Genomic DNA, 17193 nt, shown 5'->3' on the forward strand with positions numbered 1-17193 from the left:
GGTAGATAATAAGAACACTGACAGAGCAACAGCTGATTGTGTATGTTGGGCGCTTTACGTTTTACAAAGCACTTCCAGTTCTTCTTCCACTCTGCCCTCACAATTTCTATCATACAGGCAAGAGTGATAAGTTTAGGATCAGGAGCCTGGTATCCACTTAGTCAGGAAACAAGTCGTGTAGATTCGAACAAGTCACTTCCCATCTCCAAGGCTCTCTAACCATCTCTAACCACGGGGGCCAACTCTCAGAGCTTTCGGAAGGATTTCACAAAACCATACACGTGACAGTGCTATATTTAACTTCTGGTCCTCAGTTCTTTCTCTGTTAAATGAGGACAATTCCTGTCCAGCCTAATTCAGAGGGGCTGTGGCTGTGATTCTGTAAGCAAAGGTCAATGGTAAGAATCTTCTTCACAGGCCAGTGAGAAGTTTGTTTCCCTTTTGGCAGATAAGGCCAGGAAAGTTAGTGCTTCTTGGTTGGTGGCTGAAAGCCTCAGAGAAGGAACTTTGGATTCTTTAACGGTATCTCTTAGTACTCGCCACACTATTTCGTTTATATGGGGAAGAGAGGGACAGACAGCGCATAAGCGACAGACAGCGCAAGACCTACTGAAATAGGAAGAGCCAGGCGTCATAACAGACAGCCCGAGCCAGGCCCACTTAAAGGGCCAGAACTTCTCGTGCCCCGCCCCCCTGTCTCAAGGCCATCAATCAGATAGCGAGGCGCTCCGTGACGCCATCTTATCGCGACTAAGCGGAGTGGCGGCGGCATTTCCTGGTGCCTGAACCTGGCGCGGAGGCTATGGGTAGCCAGGAGGTACTGGGCCAGGCGGCCCGGCTGGCCTCCTCCGGTCTCCTCCTGCAGGTACTCTCTGCCCGTCAGGTTCCAGCTTGTACTGCAGCCGGGATTCGCGGGATGGCAGCCCTCGGGCCCTTGAGAGCCTGCCCCAGGGCCGACCCAGTCCCGAGGTGGACCCCGCAATGGAGGGGGGGTGGGGGGTCGACCGGAGACGGTGGCATTGATGAGGGGGGACCCTGGCCCGGAGATGGGAGCATGCCTTTAGAGTCTAGGCCGGGTGACTGCAGACAAGCCGCTTTCCGTCGGAGCATTCTGTTTCCCATACGGCAGTAAGAGTGAATCAGATCGGGTGGCGGGGATGAGGGACTGGTATTTCCTGCTCGAGAATCTGGTATTTTTCAGGCAAGGGGTTCATTTCCTTCATCAAACACTTTCCTCAAACTTTGAGTCCCACTGAGTTCCGAGAGACCATATGGCATAGCTAAGAATAGAAATCTGGAGTTAGACAGGCTTGGATTGCTCCGTGACCCAGGACAAGTGACTCCACCTGCAGAGCCTGAGTTCCTCACTAGTAAAATCGGGGTAATAATATGTCGTACCTAGCTCATAAGCAAGGATTGATTGAGATCATTCAAATAAACGTACGTAATACAGTACCGGGCTCTTAGTATGCATTTAATACTTGTTGGCTCATCTTCTGTTTATGTGATCTTGGACAAGTCACTTCTCTTCTTGGCCCTAATTTTTGTCATCTGTCAGATGTGATACATGCCAGTTAGTCCAAATGGTATCTGAAGATTCTTTCAACCCCAGGAGCTGAACCTCTTAAGTCAAGTGGCTCAGTATCTCTCTGTCTCACTCTTGAGCCAATCAACCCTACTTCACACAAGTCCTGAATCTACCCTACCCCTTATCTTAGAGAGGCACATGGAGGGCAGAAGAAAGAACCAAGCAGAATGGGGCTTGAGTTTGGGCCTTGTCACTTGCTAGATGCCTGCCTTCGGGATAAATCCCGTGACTTCTGTGAGTATCAGTTTCTTGATCTTAAATGCGAATCATAGTGCAACCCCGCAGGGTCATTAGGAAGATTAGATGAAATCATGCCTCTTAAGTGCCTGGCACACTACAAGTACTTAATAAATGTGGCTACTTTTATTAGGGTAATAAGTATTTTTAAAATAGTCAATGTAGGAATGAAATGAGATAGCCTGTGGAAAGCATGTTGAAGAGTACCTTGCACGTGATATGTGCTTAGTAAATGTTAGCCATTCTAACTTTACCTAGGGTTTTTTTTTTTTTTTTTCTGTTTCACTACATAAATAACTGAGTTTCACTACATAAATAACTGAGTTTATTGTTTTATCCACAATGTTGGTTTATTTTCAGCCTTTGATAATATCTTACTACTCAGATAGGCTTCATAAAATGAAAACAAGTTATAGCGGAAAACACACTGGACTACAAGTCAGGTGGCCTACCTGTAAGGTCAAGCTGGGTCATTGGCTTGCCGTGTGACATTGAGGAAATCACTTAACCCCCAGTCTTGCTTCCTGTGCATTTACCTGGTTGTTTTTAGCGTCAAATAATTTAACAGATGTGAGAGAGCCTTTTTTTTTAAAACTGTAAAGTTGGCTGGATGCGGTGGCTCATGCCTGTCATCCTAGCACTTTGGGAGGCCAAGGCAGGAGGATTGCTTGAGCTCAGGAGTTAAAGACCAGCCTGGGCAACATGGTGAAACCTTGTCTTTACAAAAAATACAAAAATTAGACAGGCGTGGTGGCATGCACCTGTAGTCCCAGCTACTCAGGAGGCTGAGGTGGGATGATCTCGAGCCTGGGAGATTGAGGCCGCAGTGAGCTGTGATTATGCCACTGCACTCCAGCCTGAGCAACAGAGTGAGACCCTGTCTTAAAACAAAAGCTGTAAAGTCCTTTGCAGAAGTAAATGAAGGCTGTGTTGCTAATAAGGGCTACAGTGTGTGGCAAATACTGGGTGGCATAAGCAACCTCAGTTTCATTAGCTGCAACCTTTATTCAAACGAATTAGGAGATATGGATATGGCCTGGAACATTAAGTTTCTTAGACAGTGACAACTTTGAGGTTAACATAAGTGTGTACGCATGGTGTTTTGTTTTTTGTTTTCAAGATGGAGTCTCGCTCTGTTGCCCAGGCTGGAGTGCAGTGGCACTATCTCGGCTTACTGCAACATCCGCCTCCCAGGCTCAAGCGATTCTCAGGCCTCAGCCTCCCAAGTAGCTGGGATTACAGGTACCTGCCACCACACCTGGCTAATTTTTGTATTTTTAGCAGAGACAGGGTTTCACCATGTTGGACAGGCTGGTCTCGAACTTCTGACCTCAAGTGATCCACCTGCCTCAGCCTCCCGAAGTGCTGGGATTACAGGTGTGAGCTACCACACTCGGATTTTTTTTTTTAATAACCATATTTTTATATGGTTTCTTGAGTGTTTTCATTCTTGTATGCTTTCTCAAATTACACTGTAGACACTTCAGGTAGCTTTGTGGTTATGTTTTATTCTACAAGAATTTGAGAGCTTGTTCTATCTTAATTCTAAGCTACCTATGCTGAAAGTATTAACGCCTTTCATTTGTATGCACTTAAAAAAATGCTTTCACTTCTACTGTCTCATTTCTTTTAAAAATATTTCTTGTAGAGATGAGGTCTCACTGTGTTGCCCAGGCTGATCTCAAATTCCTGGCTTCAAGTGATCCTCCTACCTTTCAGCCTCCCAAAGTGTTGGGATTTTTTTTTTTTTAAGATGGAGTCTAGCTCTGTCGCCCAGGCTTCACGTCATTCTCCTGCCTCAGCCTCCCGAGTAGCTGGGACTACAGCCCGCCACCACGCCTGGCTAATTTTTTGTATTTTTAGTAGAGATGGGGTTTCACCGTGTGAGCCAGGATGGTCTCGATCTCCTGACCTCATGATCTGCCCGCCTCGGCCTCCCAAAGTGCGGGGATTGCAGGCGTGAGCCACCGCACCCAGCTAAGTGTTGGGATTACAGTCATGAGCCAATGTACCCAGCCCTACAATCTCTTTTGATCCTTTTAATCAACCCTATGTGATAGGTAACCTCATTTGACCAAGGAAATTGAAGCTTATAACAATTAGAAGATAACAGATAGAAGAGCTAAATGGTGAATTGTATTTTTAGTAGAGACGGCATTTCACCATGTTAGTCAGGCTGGTATCGAACTCCTGACCTCAGTTGATCCACCCGCCTCAGCCTCCCAAAGTGCTGGGATTACAGGCATGAGCCAACATGCCCAGCCATATCTGCATGTTTCTAAGGAGCAGCTACAGAGCTGTCATGAGACTCAAAAGACCACCTTTGACTCCATAACGGTTAAGATAGTGATTTCTTGGCTTTGGAGACCTTGCTGCTCTGTGACACTTTAGGTACAGTGTTACACAGTGTCCCTTTTTGGTCATAGCTGTCCGCAGAGATTTTCAGAACACAGTAGTCCATTGATGTGCTTACATCAAATCTTCCAAATTGCAACTCTTCACAGATAACTCTGAGGGTGCTTAACACAGAAGTGATTTTCATTTGCTGCTGGGATGCAGAAGGGAGTCATTTAGTGAATGAGGTTTACACTCTTCCCAGCATCCCCATTTAGCAACCCTGTTTAATTACAGTCTTCTTGTTCTCTGTGTCTCATGGGAGAAGTTCTTTGCTTAGATGGTTTTCTTGAATTGACAGATTGGAAAGTCTCAGGATATGTCCCTTTCAAGTGGCAATAATTGGACTCTCTCTGCCTTCCCCCCATGTTACATTACGTTATCTTATTTTTGCAGCATCATTTAAAAGGTATTTCAACTTCTCCCTGGAAAGAGACAGTATTCAATAAAGAAATACATTTTCTGTGTTCTAATTGAGAAAACTGAAGTTCAGAACGATATAAATGTCATTATTGAAATTCCTAGATATTATGAGGCAGAGAAGAAAAGAGAAATTAGTCCCCATGATTTCTGGTGAGTCTTCTGTACCCTTAAGGCTCCCACTTGCTAAGTGTGTGCTATTTCTAAACAGGCTAGGGTGGGGGAGTGTGGCCAGGGCCTGGCAAGGTGAACCACTGACTAGAATTCTCTTTCTGCTTCCTCAAGGGCTTGACTTTGAACCTGTAGAAACTCAGTGAGTCTACTGGGGCCTCTTTCTTGTTATTAATAAATTAGGGAGCCTTGCAAGTGCCTTCCTGGGTTCTTTGACTACTGCATGGGAGTGCTGAGAGATCCCATGGAATGAAATTTCAGGAGAAATGCAGACAGGTTGGGCGTCTTAGAGGAGAGTCTCCGTGTCAAGGCTGCTGTATGTCATTACATCGTGTTAGGAAGAACAGCCACATTGTTCTCATTTCAGCTAAGTAAACACTCCTAACGTCATTTATTCTTACGTATTTTTCCTCTTTTTCTATAGGTGCTGTTTCGGTTGATCACCTTTGTCTTGAATGCATTTATTCTTCGCTTCCTGTCAAAGGAAATCGTTGGCGTAGTAAATGTAAGGTAGGAGGAGATGCACCCTGGCACTGTCAGAGTTCCCCTTCCTAGCCAGGCTTTCTTCAAACTCTGTACCTGTGTGTCATCCTTGGGTTCTAGAAGCATGGACCTTTATCAGAAGCAGAATGTCTTAGCAGTGGGCTGAGGAGAAGCGTGCAGGAGTGGAGGGACGCGCAGGCGATGTTGCTTTTAATGGACCCATGGAGTGTTTTCCATTAGCAGCCTCCAAATGCACGTTTCTTTGCCAGCTGTTCTGGTTTTCCTGCTGTTGGAAGTCAGGAAGGAGAAGAGTGGGAGTAATTCACTAAAAACTCTCTCTCAGATATAATCCTATGTTCTTGTCCTGCTGACAGCAAAGGGAACAGAAATTCGGCAGTTTGTGAGGCTGCGCTTCATAATGGCAGGGCTGGAGCAGCCACCTTCCTTCCCTCCTCAGTGATTTTATAATTGGGATATGGCAACTGGGATTCGAGCTTGAGTCTTTGTCATCAGTTTCTTGGAGGCTCTTGGAAAGATGACTTCTTTGTCTTTTAGACTCATCTTTTTTCTTCTACTCGCCTCCTGTCTGTTCAAGGACACCCACGCATATTTTGTCTTCACAAATGACACAAAGTATATGAAATGATGTGAGTGCTCAGAATAGCTCAGCTTCTCAGGTGTGTCTTCGTGTCCTGATAAATAAGACAATATGTTCCAGACAGCATTTCATGTCTAATACTTACCAAACATATACTCTTGGCTCTGGTCTCAGAGCTTAGTGGCAGGACTCAAGCTTTGGGCAAAGGAATCATCTGTGGAGTTTTGCACTACGTAGTGCTGAACAAGGGCCCAGGAATCTGAATTTTTATAAGCTCCTTAGGTGATTTTGAAACAGGGACCATTCTTTGAGAAATACTGTTTTCCTCTTCTTCACCTTCTTCTTCTTCTTTTGAGACAGGCTTTTGCCCCGCCACCCAGGCTGGAGTGCAGTGGCGCCATCATGGCTCACTGCAGCCTTGACCTCTTGGGCTCAAGTGATGCTCTCATATCAGCCTCCTGAGCAGCTGGGACTACAGGTGTGCACCACCACACCTGAATAATTTTTTTATTTTTTGTAGAGATGAGGTCTTACTGTGTTGCCCAGGCTGGTCTCGAACTCCTGGGCTCAAGCAGTCTTCCCATCTTAGTCTCCCAAAGTGCCGGGATTATAGGCATCAGCCTGAGAAATATAGGCACTTGGCCCTGAGAAATACTGTTTTAAAAGCAGGAAGGAAGAGGGGCAAATCCACCTAGGGGCTCAGATTTTTCTCCCCCGGCAGCCTTCCTGAGATTGGCAGGTCCCTGCTTTGACAGCCCTTGTCTGGCCTGCCGTGCCCCCCCTGCTTAAGGTTTGATTCCATCTCCTTATTTGCAATGTCCCACAGAGGCACTGGGTAGCACGATAATCCCTGGGAAACCCCAGAGACCTTAACCCTGGGCTGTCCCCACTCTGGCTTCACCCAGACAGCTGCCTATTGAGGAGGGGAAATCTCAGCTACTCCTTGCTAAGGTGCAGGAAGGCTTACCCAGGTGCTGCCCACCTGGGAGGTACCCAGGCAAGCCTTGTTGATCTGGGTTGCAGCTGCCTCTGTAATGGTTGCCAGCCTTATTGCCTGTCTTGAGATTCTTTTGGCCAGAGCCTCCACTTGGTAGAGGCTCAGCTTTTCTCACAGGGGCTATCGGTCACTCGTGTCAGTGTGACCAAGAAGGGTGTAGTTATAATCTTATCTTCTTCTCCTCCTTGTGGTCATGGCCACACCTCTGCCTGTAGCCATGAAGGCTGAAGCCTTTTGAGGCCACTGCAGCAGTTTCTATCCTTCAAGTAACTGTAGGCACACACCCTCAGGTGTCTTTCGTTTGGTTCCTAACTCATTAGTTCTCATGGATCAGACCGGTAGGGGGTCCTGTAAGAGCCCACTGCCCTCCACATCACCACCAGTGGTTTATGACCAAGACTTTATCTCCTCCCTGTTGCTGGAAAAATCCCAGAAGTTCTCCCTATGAAAAAACTCGAGACCTTATTGATTTCTCCCTTTCATTTACAGACTAACGCTGCTTTACTCAACCACCCTCTTCCTGGCCAGAGAGGCCTTCCGCAGAGCATGTCTCAGTGGGGGCACCCAGCGAGATTGGAGTCAGACCCTCAACCTGCTGTGGCTAACGTGAGTTGTGCTTTGGCGGGAGACATGTTTCAGGAAGGCAGGTGTAGTGAGCATTGGAAATGAAACAGTAACACGTGCCTGAAGCTGAGTTGCCTCCAGATTCAGTTTCGCCATGGGTTTCTGGGAGCAGGCATACAACAAGAAGGGGAGAGTGTTTGTGTCAAAGGAACTTCTTGGCTCATTTTCTCCCTGGATGTCCAGGAGCCAGGAAGAGGTTCTGGGTTGGGGTTTCTGGGCCAGGTTTCTAGCCCTGGTTTCATCCTCTTTGGAGGTGGTTTCTTGCTGTTTCTGATCACCACTGTGGGCTCCACTTGGCCTGTGCCACCTTTTTTATTCCTAATCTTTTTGCTCTATAACATCTTCTGAGCTTTTAACAGCCACTTAGATTTAGTATTTCTTGAAAGCCTCTTATGGGTTTCATTACATTTTTCTTCAATTTTGTTATGTGACTTCAGTTCTGAGTCTTTTAGGATATTCTTGAAGATCAAATGCATTAGCTTAAAATTGCAATGGCTTTTCTCCAGCTAGGTCCCTGCAGGGAGGGCTGGGGTTCGAGGTTATTTCCCAGTGCTGCCCTTGCATAACTCCTTATTGCCTCACAGAAATGACTGTCATGAGGGCTGGTAGGTGTTCATTTTATTAGAGGAACAACTGTTAACCACCCAGTCATATTAAAGTGCCCCATGGTACACATATGAAACATGTGAAAGGATACTGAGCACTGCTCTGTTGGTTATTTGGGATGCAAGGAACAGCTGTATACAGTCTGTCAGCCATTCTAACACCAGGCATTTTCTTTCCGGGAATTTTGCTTATGGGGTCAGTATGTGTAACCCATTGGATAGAAGTTTAGGCTTTGGAGTTATAGCAGGATTGGGTCTTGCTTCTGCTCTTGAGCTGTTCATGACCTTGGCCAAATTGCCCAGTGCCTGTCAGCCTCAGTTTCCTCATTTTTTTAATGGAGATAATGGCAGAGGATCGTTGTGAGGTGTCAGTGAGATACGGGGCGTGAATCGTAGTGCCTGGCGTGTAGTTAGTATCTTAATTAATAAATGGTAGCTGTTTGTATTATAACTATTTTTTCTGTTCAGTGTTACTATTTTAATATATACTTATATTTATTTTAAAATTTAGTGAATTTTTTTTTCTCCTCTTCCAGAGTCCCCCTGGGTGTGTTTTGGTCCTTATTCCTGGGCTGGATCTGGTTGCAGCTGCTTGAAGTGCCTGATCCTAATGTTGTCCCTCACTATGCAACTGGAGTGGTGCTGTTTGGTCTCTCAGCAGTGGTGGAGCTTCTAGGAGAGCCCTTTTGGGTCTTGGCACAAGCACATATGTTTGTGAAGCTCAAGGTCAGTGCGCCTTCTGTTGTGAATGGGAAATGGGAAGAATAAGAAAAAGGGTTGTTTTTTAAAAATGCTTTTATAGGAGAGAATGAATGATTTTTCCAGACTTGCACCTAGAAATGTATTTAGAAAAAGGTGACATGGTCAGTTAAGTTCTTCCACTTGAAATTTGTCAGATAGGCTAGGCTAAAGTTCATCTCTGTTTTACCATAAATAAAAAACAGATTTGCTAATAATTTATTAGTTCAAGTCAGAATTTAGAAGGACTGTAAAGGTTTTTCAGATTTTTCTAGTGGTTATATTTAGTTGTATACTAATATTAACTTTTCTCTCTTCATCTTTTATAATAGATTACAAAAGAATATATATATAATGTAAATCTTAAAGCATAATATACTGAAAGATTCGTGAACCCACCACCCTACCCAAGAAGTAAAACGTTACTGATACTTATGTCGAGCTGAGGGCTCTGCCCCCACAGCCAGGGTAACCACTGCCCTAGATTTTCTGTCTATCGTTCCATTATATCTTGACTTTTTGATGATGTTTGTAAACTGCACCTTAACCACATGTTTGCAGGTGATTGCCGAGAGCCTGTCGGTAATTCTTAAGAGCGTTCTGACAGCTTTTCTCGTGCTGTGGTTGCCTCACTGGGGATTGTACATTTTCTCTTTGGCCCAGGTAAGAATCATGGCTTTTAACTTTTTATATGATCTTTGTTTCTCCAACTGGTTTTTCTTCTTGTTTCCACCGTCGTGTGGTCTGCATTCGCAGTACCCATGCCTGTGCAGGAGGTGGAAGCACCAGAAGGGTGGCCTTGGCACTGCTTCTCTGGCTGCCAGGTCCATTGTGTTCCATACACTGAGACCGTAGGTGTTTCTAGGGACCTGATGAGGGCCACACACTGGACTTCATTGTCAAACATCAAAAATCCCTTTTAGACATTCAGTGGACAAGCCTGTTTCAAACTGATCTTTGGTCGTCTGATAGTCTTGTAAAGGAGGAAAAAACCAGTGGGGGTGGGGTGGGAATCAAATTGCATGTGTATTATTTTCCCTGGATTTCCATCATTTTTTTTGCAGAATAGGTGGAAACTCTGCCAAGCCTGTTTTAAACTTAGATTGAAATCTCACATAATTCAGAGGGCATGAATCAAGTCAGAGTAGGTATATGTTCAGTTTTAGCAATTTAGGCTTCATTTCCATCTCATTGTTTCCTAGTTCTAGTTCATATTTCTAGTTCTAATAAAAATACAACTAGAGTACAAGTGCTATTTTTAAAAATGAAATTTAAGATCAGATAGTTACCAGAACATTTTACAGTGCAAAGCAGTTGTAGTTTTCATTAATGTTTAGGAAGATAAATTAAGATTCTTAGTAATGATTTATGTAAAGGGTACTTCTTACAGAGGACACTGGCATCAGGTGGGTGGCTCACAGCAGTGCTGCTGGAGCTTTAAGGGCTTGGAGCATGAAGAAAGAAGGCTGGCGGATGATGGGCTCCATCTCAGGCATGGTTGGGAGTGGAGAGCAGAGGGGCCCACACCTACTAAAGTGAGACTCTTCTTTTTCCTTGCCCTGTGCCTTTACTACAGGAGCAGCCTTGATATTGCCAGGTTGAAAGCAAGTCTAGAGGTCCCAGTCTTTCTTGAACCAGTGTGCACTGCTGTTCTCAGGAGGGAAAGAGGGTCAAAGGGAGCTTGTGAAAAGGGACTTTTTTGGACTTTCCTCCTCAATCTGCAGACAAAACCCATCTGGCTGCTCCTGGCTAGAAGCCATTCTTTTGTCCTGGATGGGTGGAGGGAGGGGTGGGCCCTCTTATCACCCTACCTTTTCTTCCCCTATCTGTAATAGCTCTTGCCCTGGTGAAGAGGAGAGAGCCAGCAGCTCAATTGTGCTTTGTAATCATTAATGGCACAGGTTTCCGGGGTTTATAGAAAACCCACAGTCCTTGATGACGGCAAGTCCTTGGATATTAGCACAGTTAGGATACATAGATCTTTGCAGTGTGCTGACTAGGTGGAAGAGCCATTCCTTTGGCCAAATACATACCTTTTGAGAACGTATCGGACGTTGCTGTGGTAATTGAGCTAGTGTACATCTGTTATGGAAATTACATTCTGCCTGCCGAGAAGAATTATGTTCTCCCAGTTAAGTGAAGTGTTGGGAACACTTTGCAGGTAGATGCTGCAGTGGAGTTGGGTCTAAGTGAATAGTGCCATTTCCCAGAGGGTAAGGCATTGCTGAATAGAAAGTGCAGTTAATCAAGAGAGTTCTATTACTTGACTGGCCTTTGAGATCAAATTTATAGGCATATCTTAATTCTGCCTTTATTAAAACAATTTATTTTTTTTCTCAGCTTTTCTATACCACAGTTCTGGTGCTCTGCTATGTTATTTATTTCACAAGGTTACTGGGTTCCCCAGAATCAACCAAGCTTCAAACTCTTCCTGTCTCCAGAATAACAGATCTGTTACCCAATATTACAAGAAATGGAGTAAGTAATACATTTTATCTCTTATCATTTTAATCATAGGTGCTGCTTATCCTTGAGAGAAAGAACTGCAACTGGTTTATTGTTATAATCATAAATAGAATTTTATAGCTCATATTTATGGAGTGCTTGCTCTATGTCAGGCCAGGGTTTCTAAATCTTTGCACTGTGGACATTTTGCGCTGCTCAATTCTTTGTTGTAGGGGCTGTCCTATGCATTGTAGGATGTTTAGCAGCATCTCTGACCTCAAACCGCTAGATGCCAGTAGCAACCACCCCTCAGTGGAGTACCCCAAAATGTCTCCAGACATTGCCAAATGTCCCCTGGGGGCCAAAATTGCCCCCAGTTAACAACCACTGTGCAATGCTTTACCTGCCTTATTTAATGCTTACAACAACCCTGAAAGGCTGACGCTGTCTGTTTCTATTTTAGGGTTAAGAAACTAAGGCTTAGTGAATAAATACCTGTCCTAGGTGAGGGTCAGAGTGAGGACAGCAGCCTGGAGGGGCTCACATGCCAGCAGAGCACAGGCTCCACCATTGTGCTCCACTCTCTCTGTTCTGCTGTGGTTTTGGTTTTCTTCCTCAGTTGACTTCTAGCACACAGTTGAGAGTTCTGAGAAAGTAGGAATGAACCCAAAATGGTCTTTTTTTTTTTTTTCTCCTTGAGACAGTGTCTCATTCTGTTGCCCAGAGTGGCGTGATCATAGCTCACTACAGCCTTAACCTCCTGTGCTGAAGTGATCCTCCTGCCTCAGTCTCCCAAGTAGCTGGGACTACAGGTACGTGCCACCATGCCCAGCTAATTAAAAAAAAATTTTTTTGTAGAGACAGGGTCTCACTATGTTGTCCAGGCTAGTGTTGAACTCCTGAGTTTAAGCAATCCTCCCACCTCGGCCTCCCAAAGTGCTGGGATTATGAGCTACCACGCCTGGCCTCGCATGGTCTTCTTCTGAGTGTCATGCTAGTCTTTCAGGTGACACACTTTCCCATCTAGAGCACTGTGGATTCTACAGCTGAAGTGTGGAGTGGAGCATAATCTTTTCTACTCAATTCCTTCACACTCAGGCCATTGGACTTTCATTTTCTGGCTCTTCTGGGGTCAGTGCTGCTGCCCATGCCACCGGAGCTGCACACGTGATGATGTTGCCACGTTGTCTCTGCTAAGACACTTCGTGAGCTCCTCTATTCTGGGCACTTTCCCCTCTCTCCACGCTTGTTTGCTTGCCGGATGTAGTGCACTCAGTTGTGGTAAGGCACATGCTGGATTTCTCCTTATTCCTCTTGTGATACTTGAAAAAGTAGTAAAACATGTGAGACTTAAGTCTCAGAATTTATAGAATCCTGTTATACAACTTTTCAAGAAAGACTAGATCCTATGTATCAAAGCCAGATATGTTCTCATTTGTGAGATCAGAGTTCTCCATTCTGCTCAGCTAGGTTTTACCTGTAACCTTAACCAACAGGACGTTTTGGATACCACTGTGCCTCATCTACAGGCTTAGATGGTTAGGACTCAGGATCGCTTCTCTTGCCCAGAGCTTCTGCCACCTGCCCCCAGAGCAGGTCCGAGAGTGCAGAAGAGTTCTTCTTCCCCTTAGTGTCCCCTGGTGCCCACCTGTACCAAGCCTGGCAGATTTTCATACTGGGCCTGTCCCTGTGCCCCAGCAGTATTTTGGGAAGGAACATTTGAACCATTAGTATAAGCAAAGAGAGAAGGTAAAGAAAACAGTCTGCCAAGTGTTTATTAAACTCTGTGGTGGCCAGCCTGAGCAACATGGCAAGACTGTCTCTACAAAAAAAAAATTTTTTTTAATTAGCTGGGTGTAGTGGTGTGCACCTGTAGTCCCAGCTACTCAGGAGGCTGAGGTGGGAGGGTCGCTTGAGCACAGGTCAAGGCTGCAGTGAGCCATGATTGTGCCACTGCACTCCAGCCTGGGCAACAGAGTGAGACCCTGTCTCAAATAAGTAACTAAATAAATAAAACCTGTGATGGGCTCAGAACTCTAAGCTTAGTTTCTTTATCTGTCAAATGGGGATAATAATAGTACCTCCCTCCTAAGGCTGTTTTGAGGGCCTGATGAGTTGGGGCATGTAAGGTCTTAACATTGTGGCCTGGCACAAGTGGGTGTCCTTAAGTGACAGCTGATATCACCACCATCACACTGATGCCCTGAGAGCAGAGCTGGCTCTACAGGGGCACCCTAGCTAGGCAGCTCTGATGGTATTGGTGTGGGAGCTCAGCGGTTTAATCTGGCAATATGTTCTGAAAGTACCCATGCCCAGACTGCAAGGACCCAAGCCCTGATCATGAGAAGGCTGTGTGTACCTGTCACACATAGTGATACTGTTCCCGCTGACATACAGTAAGAACGTGGCGCCATGCTTGGTGCCATCAGGGATACAGACATGTAGGAGAGGTGATTCCTGAGCTTCAGGGAGGTTCCTGTGGGCTTGAGAGGCACCTGATATAGATCTGAAGCCTGTGGGACTCTCCCCAGACCTCAGGGTCTTCATTGTTAAAGTGAGATTGTTGGCTTACATGACCTGTGAGGCCCCTCTGAAGACTTCAGGAGTTCCATGAAGGTATTTGAACCTTGACAAAGAGCCATTTACAATAACTGCCATTGACTGCATGTTTTGTGCCATGCACTACACCAAGCACTTTACATGGATTTTGTGTTTAATTCTCATAGTAACGTATGAGATAAATACTGTTAGCTCCATTTTACAGACAAGAAAACTGAGGTTCAGAGGAGTTAAGTGACTAACCCAAAATCACATAGCTGGTTTTGGACCCACTTCTCACCACCTTTTGCTGGGGACTAGCTTTAGGCTGTGGTTTACCCCTATGTTATGTAGCCTTCCAAAAGAAATTGGCTTATTGCCCATAGTAGTTATTGTTTACATAAAAATTAGGAAGTTCTAGGTGGAACAATTCATAATTCAGGTTTATTATTTTAAAAAGAAGCCTGGGCGTGGTGGCTCACACCTGTAATCCCAGCACTTTGGGAGGCTGAGCAGGCGGATCACTTGAGGTCAGGAGTTCGAAACCAGCCTGGCCCACATGGTAAAACCCCGTCTCTACTAAAAATACAAAACAGTTAGCTGGGCATGGTGGCATGCGCCTGTAATCCCGGCTACTTGGGAGGCTGAGGCAGGAGAACTGCTTGAACCCAGGAGGTGGAGGTTGCAGTGAGGTGAGATCGTGCCACTACACTCCAGCCTGGGCAACAGAGCAAGACTCTGTCTCAAAAAAAAAAAAAAAAAAAAGGAAAGAAAAAAAGAGGCCGGGTGTGGTGGCTCAAGCCTGTAATCCCAGCACTTTGGGAGACCGAAGTGGGAGGATTGCTTGAGCCCAGGAGTTTGAGACCAGCCTGGGAAACATGGTAAGAACCCGTCTCTATAAAACATGTAAAAATTAGCTGGGCATGGTGGCACATGCCTGTGATCCCAGCTACTCAGGAGGCTGAGGCAGGAGGATCACTTGAGCCCTGGAGGCTGAGGCTGCAGTAAGCTGTGTTCATGCTACTGCACTTTAGCCTGGGCAACAGAGTGAAACCCTGTCTCAAAAAAAAGAAGAAAAGAAATGAGATGATTCTGAATGCATGAATGCAGTGTATGACTTTACCATGGGCAGCATGCCTGACTTGACTCCCCAGAGCAGCTTTCTGCACTGGGGACTTCCTTAATGGAAGCTGGTCAAATAATTATATTTACTATCAATTTGACCTAATTGTGGGATTTCCCTTCCTGTTCTTGTAGAATTCCATCTTCTTTAAAGATACTTATTTAACCTTATAATAAATTAATGATACTTCAAATAATGGCTTCCGGTTATATTCATTGACATTTCTGAGGGATTTAGTATGAGAGATATGCTAATATTTAAGTAAAGCTGAGGAATTTGACTCAGCAAGGATGTATTACACATTATTATATGTTAGGCACTGTACCAGGTGCCCTGAGTGAGGCCCCTACCCTCAGAACTTGCATGGTGATGGAGAGATAGGATCTGTACTCAACTATGCTACAGGACAGTGTGTGTCTAGCATTATCAAAATAGAAGCACAGAGGAAGGACTGCTGAATTCCATCTAGGAACATCAAGGAAGGCTTCGTGGAGGAAGCTTCTTTTGTGCTGGACTTTGACACATGGGTGGGCAGAGGTTAAATGTATATGTGTGGTAGAGATGGGCATTCGTGACCACAGAAGGAAAGAAAATTTGCTCAGTGCTTGTTATCTGCCCATCATTGTGTTGGAATTGGGAATGTAGAGATGACTGGGGTACTTAGGTTGGCTGGACAATGGGGGAAGGGAGAGAAAAGAAAAGGTGGCAGGAAGTTATGAAGGGAAGTAAACCTGGCTGCCAGGCTAGGGTCAGGTGGCAGTGGCCTCAGTGCTATGGAGCTTGGGTTTAATTCAGGGGCAGTGGAGCCTAATGAAAGGTTTTTGAACAGCACCATGATCAAACTGTCTGTATTGAGGAGCTTGCCATCTCTTACAGAGTTATAGTGTATTTTTTTTTTTTTCCATTCAATCCTCATACCGGCTCCATGAGACAGGACTTCTTACCCCATTTTGCAGATGAGAAAGCCAAGGCTTAGCAAAGTTAAGTATCTTGTTCACGGCAACATTTACACTAATAATTCAAGGAGCTGCAGGTCGAGCCCCAGTCTCCAAGCTTGACTCCAAAGCCTGAACCTGCAATGAGAAGGATAGGCTAGAGAAAGAGTAAGAAGCAAAAAAAGCTCATTGGAAGCCTGTGGCAATTGTCCTGGTGAGGAGTAAGGCCAGGGGAAGGATGGATGAAAGTGGGAGGATGGATAAAGCTGGGGCAGCATTGATAGCCCCAGAGTGACTGGGATAGGTGGAGCAAGAGGGAGAGGAAGGAGTGCTCTGTAGGGTGGAGGAGGTGATGGAGGGCAGTGGACAGGATGGTAGCCCCACACTCCCCAGTGACTCTTGTCATTGTGGTAAGGATGTGGCTGATCAGATCATCCTGAGTCAGACGAGTTTGGGAAGTGGACGAGTGACTCAGGTGAAAGTGTGATGAGCCTCTGAGTTCTGATTCCAGACCTTCCCTGGAGTTACCATCCATCACCTTTTACCACCCCAGCCGCCGTTTCTCCATTAGTACAGTGAGGCAGTGGAATGGCTTGTTAGTCAGGGTTTTTCGGGGAAATTCCCGGCTATTTAGATCAGCTCATCAGTACCAACCCAGCTATTGCGAAATAGCCCTCTTTTGACCGCCCCAAGTGACACCTCCATTCTGAATAGAATGGTAAAAGTCCACCACATGCTTTCTCTCTCCCACCACTCAGCCCCTGCCTGGAGAAGCCGAATCTCAGATTGGATTTCCTGCCTCTGTGTCCTTAATGAGCACTTTTAGTAAGTGGTGTTGCCATTCCTTCTGAACCACAAGCCCATTTAAACCAAAGGCATTAGGAAAATCAAGTATGAGCTCTCAGATTAGGTACACCATCATGATTTCATTCTCCCAAAGAACTTTGTCTTTAAAGAGCTCAATCATCTTCCCAAATCCATTCACAACCTGCAGGCAAGCAGGCATCACGAGAGCCTCATGACAAGCAGCAGCCTTCGTTTCCTTTTAAAAGGGGACAGGTCCTGCTTTGCTGACCCCTGGGAGGACCACCACAGCATGGCAAAGGGTGAGGAGCAGTGTGAGAGAGAAGGTGCTGAAGCCGGCTGTGGTCAGAATCCAAGTCTGAAGATGACGTGGTCCCCAGTGCCCCCTAGTGGTGGGAAGTTGTCTGGTGCTCTTTGTTTCGGGGAAAGGAGATGGCCTGTTTTAAACATCTTGTGGCCCAATTTCCTTCTCGTCAGGGAAGATTTTACTCCT

The 17193-nt window shown here is 45.5% G+C and overlaps 1 protein-coding gene across 4 annotated transcripts in view; it reads left to right on the forward strand.

The window, feature by feature from the left end:
- Positions 1–730: 730 nt before the first annotated feature.
- RFT1 (RFT1 homolog) overlaps positions 731–17193 on the forward strand; it is a 54015-nt gene continuing 37552 nt past the window's right edge. For all 4 annotated transcript variants that reach the window (XM_054552069.2, XM_054552070.2, XM_002813637.6 and 1 more), the window contains exons 1-6: positions 731–865; positions 5235–5320; positions 7378–7494; positions 8654–8843; positions 9417–9518; positions 11196–11333. In XM_054552069.2, the coding sequence (XP_054408044.2) occupies positions 803–865; positions 5235–5320; positions 7378–7494; positions 8654–8843; positions 9417–9518; positions 11196–11333 (696 nt within the window). In that variant the 5' untranslated portion in view covers positions 731–802. The remainder of the gene's footprint in view (positions 866–5234; positions 5321–7377; positions 7495–8653; positions 8844–9416; positions 9519–11195; positions 11334–17193) is intronic.

Source organism: Pongo abelii, chromosome 2, assembly GCF_028885655.2.
Source record: "Pongo abelii isolate AG06213 chromosome 2, NHGRI_mPonAbe1-v2.0_pri, whole genome shotgun sequence".
Classification (NCBI taxonomy): domain Eukaryota; kingdom Metazoa; phylum Chordata; class Mammalia; order Primates; family Hominidae; genus Pongo; species Pongo abelii.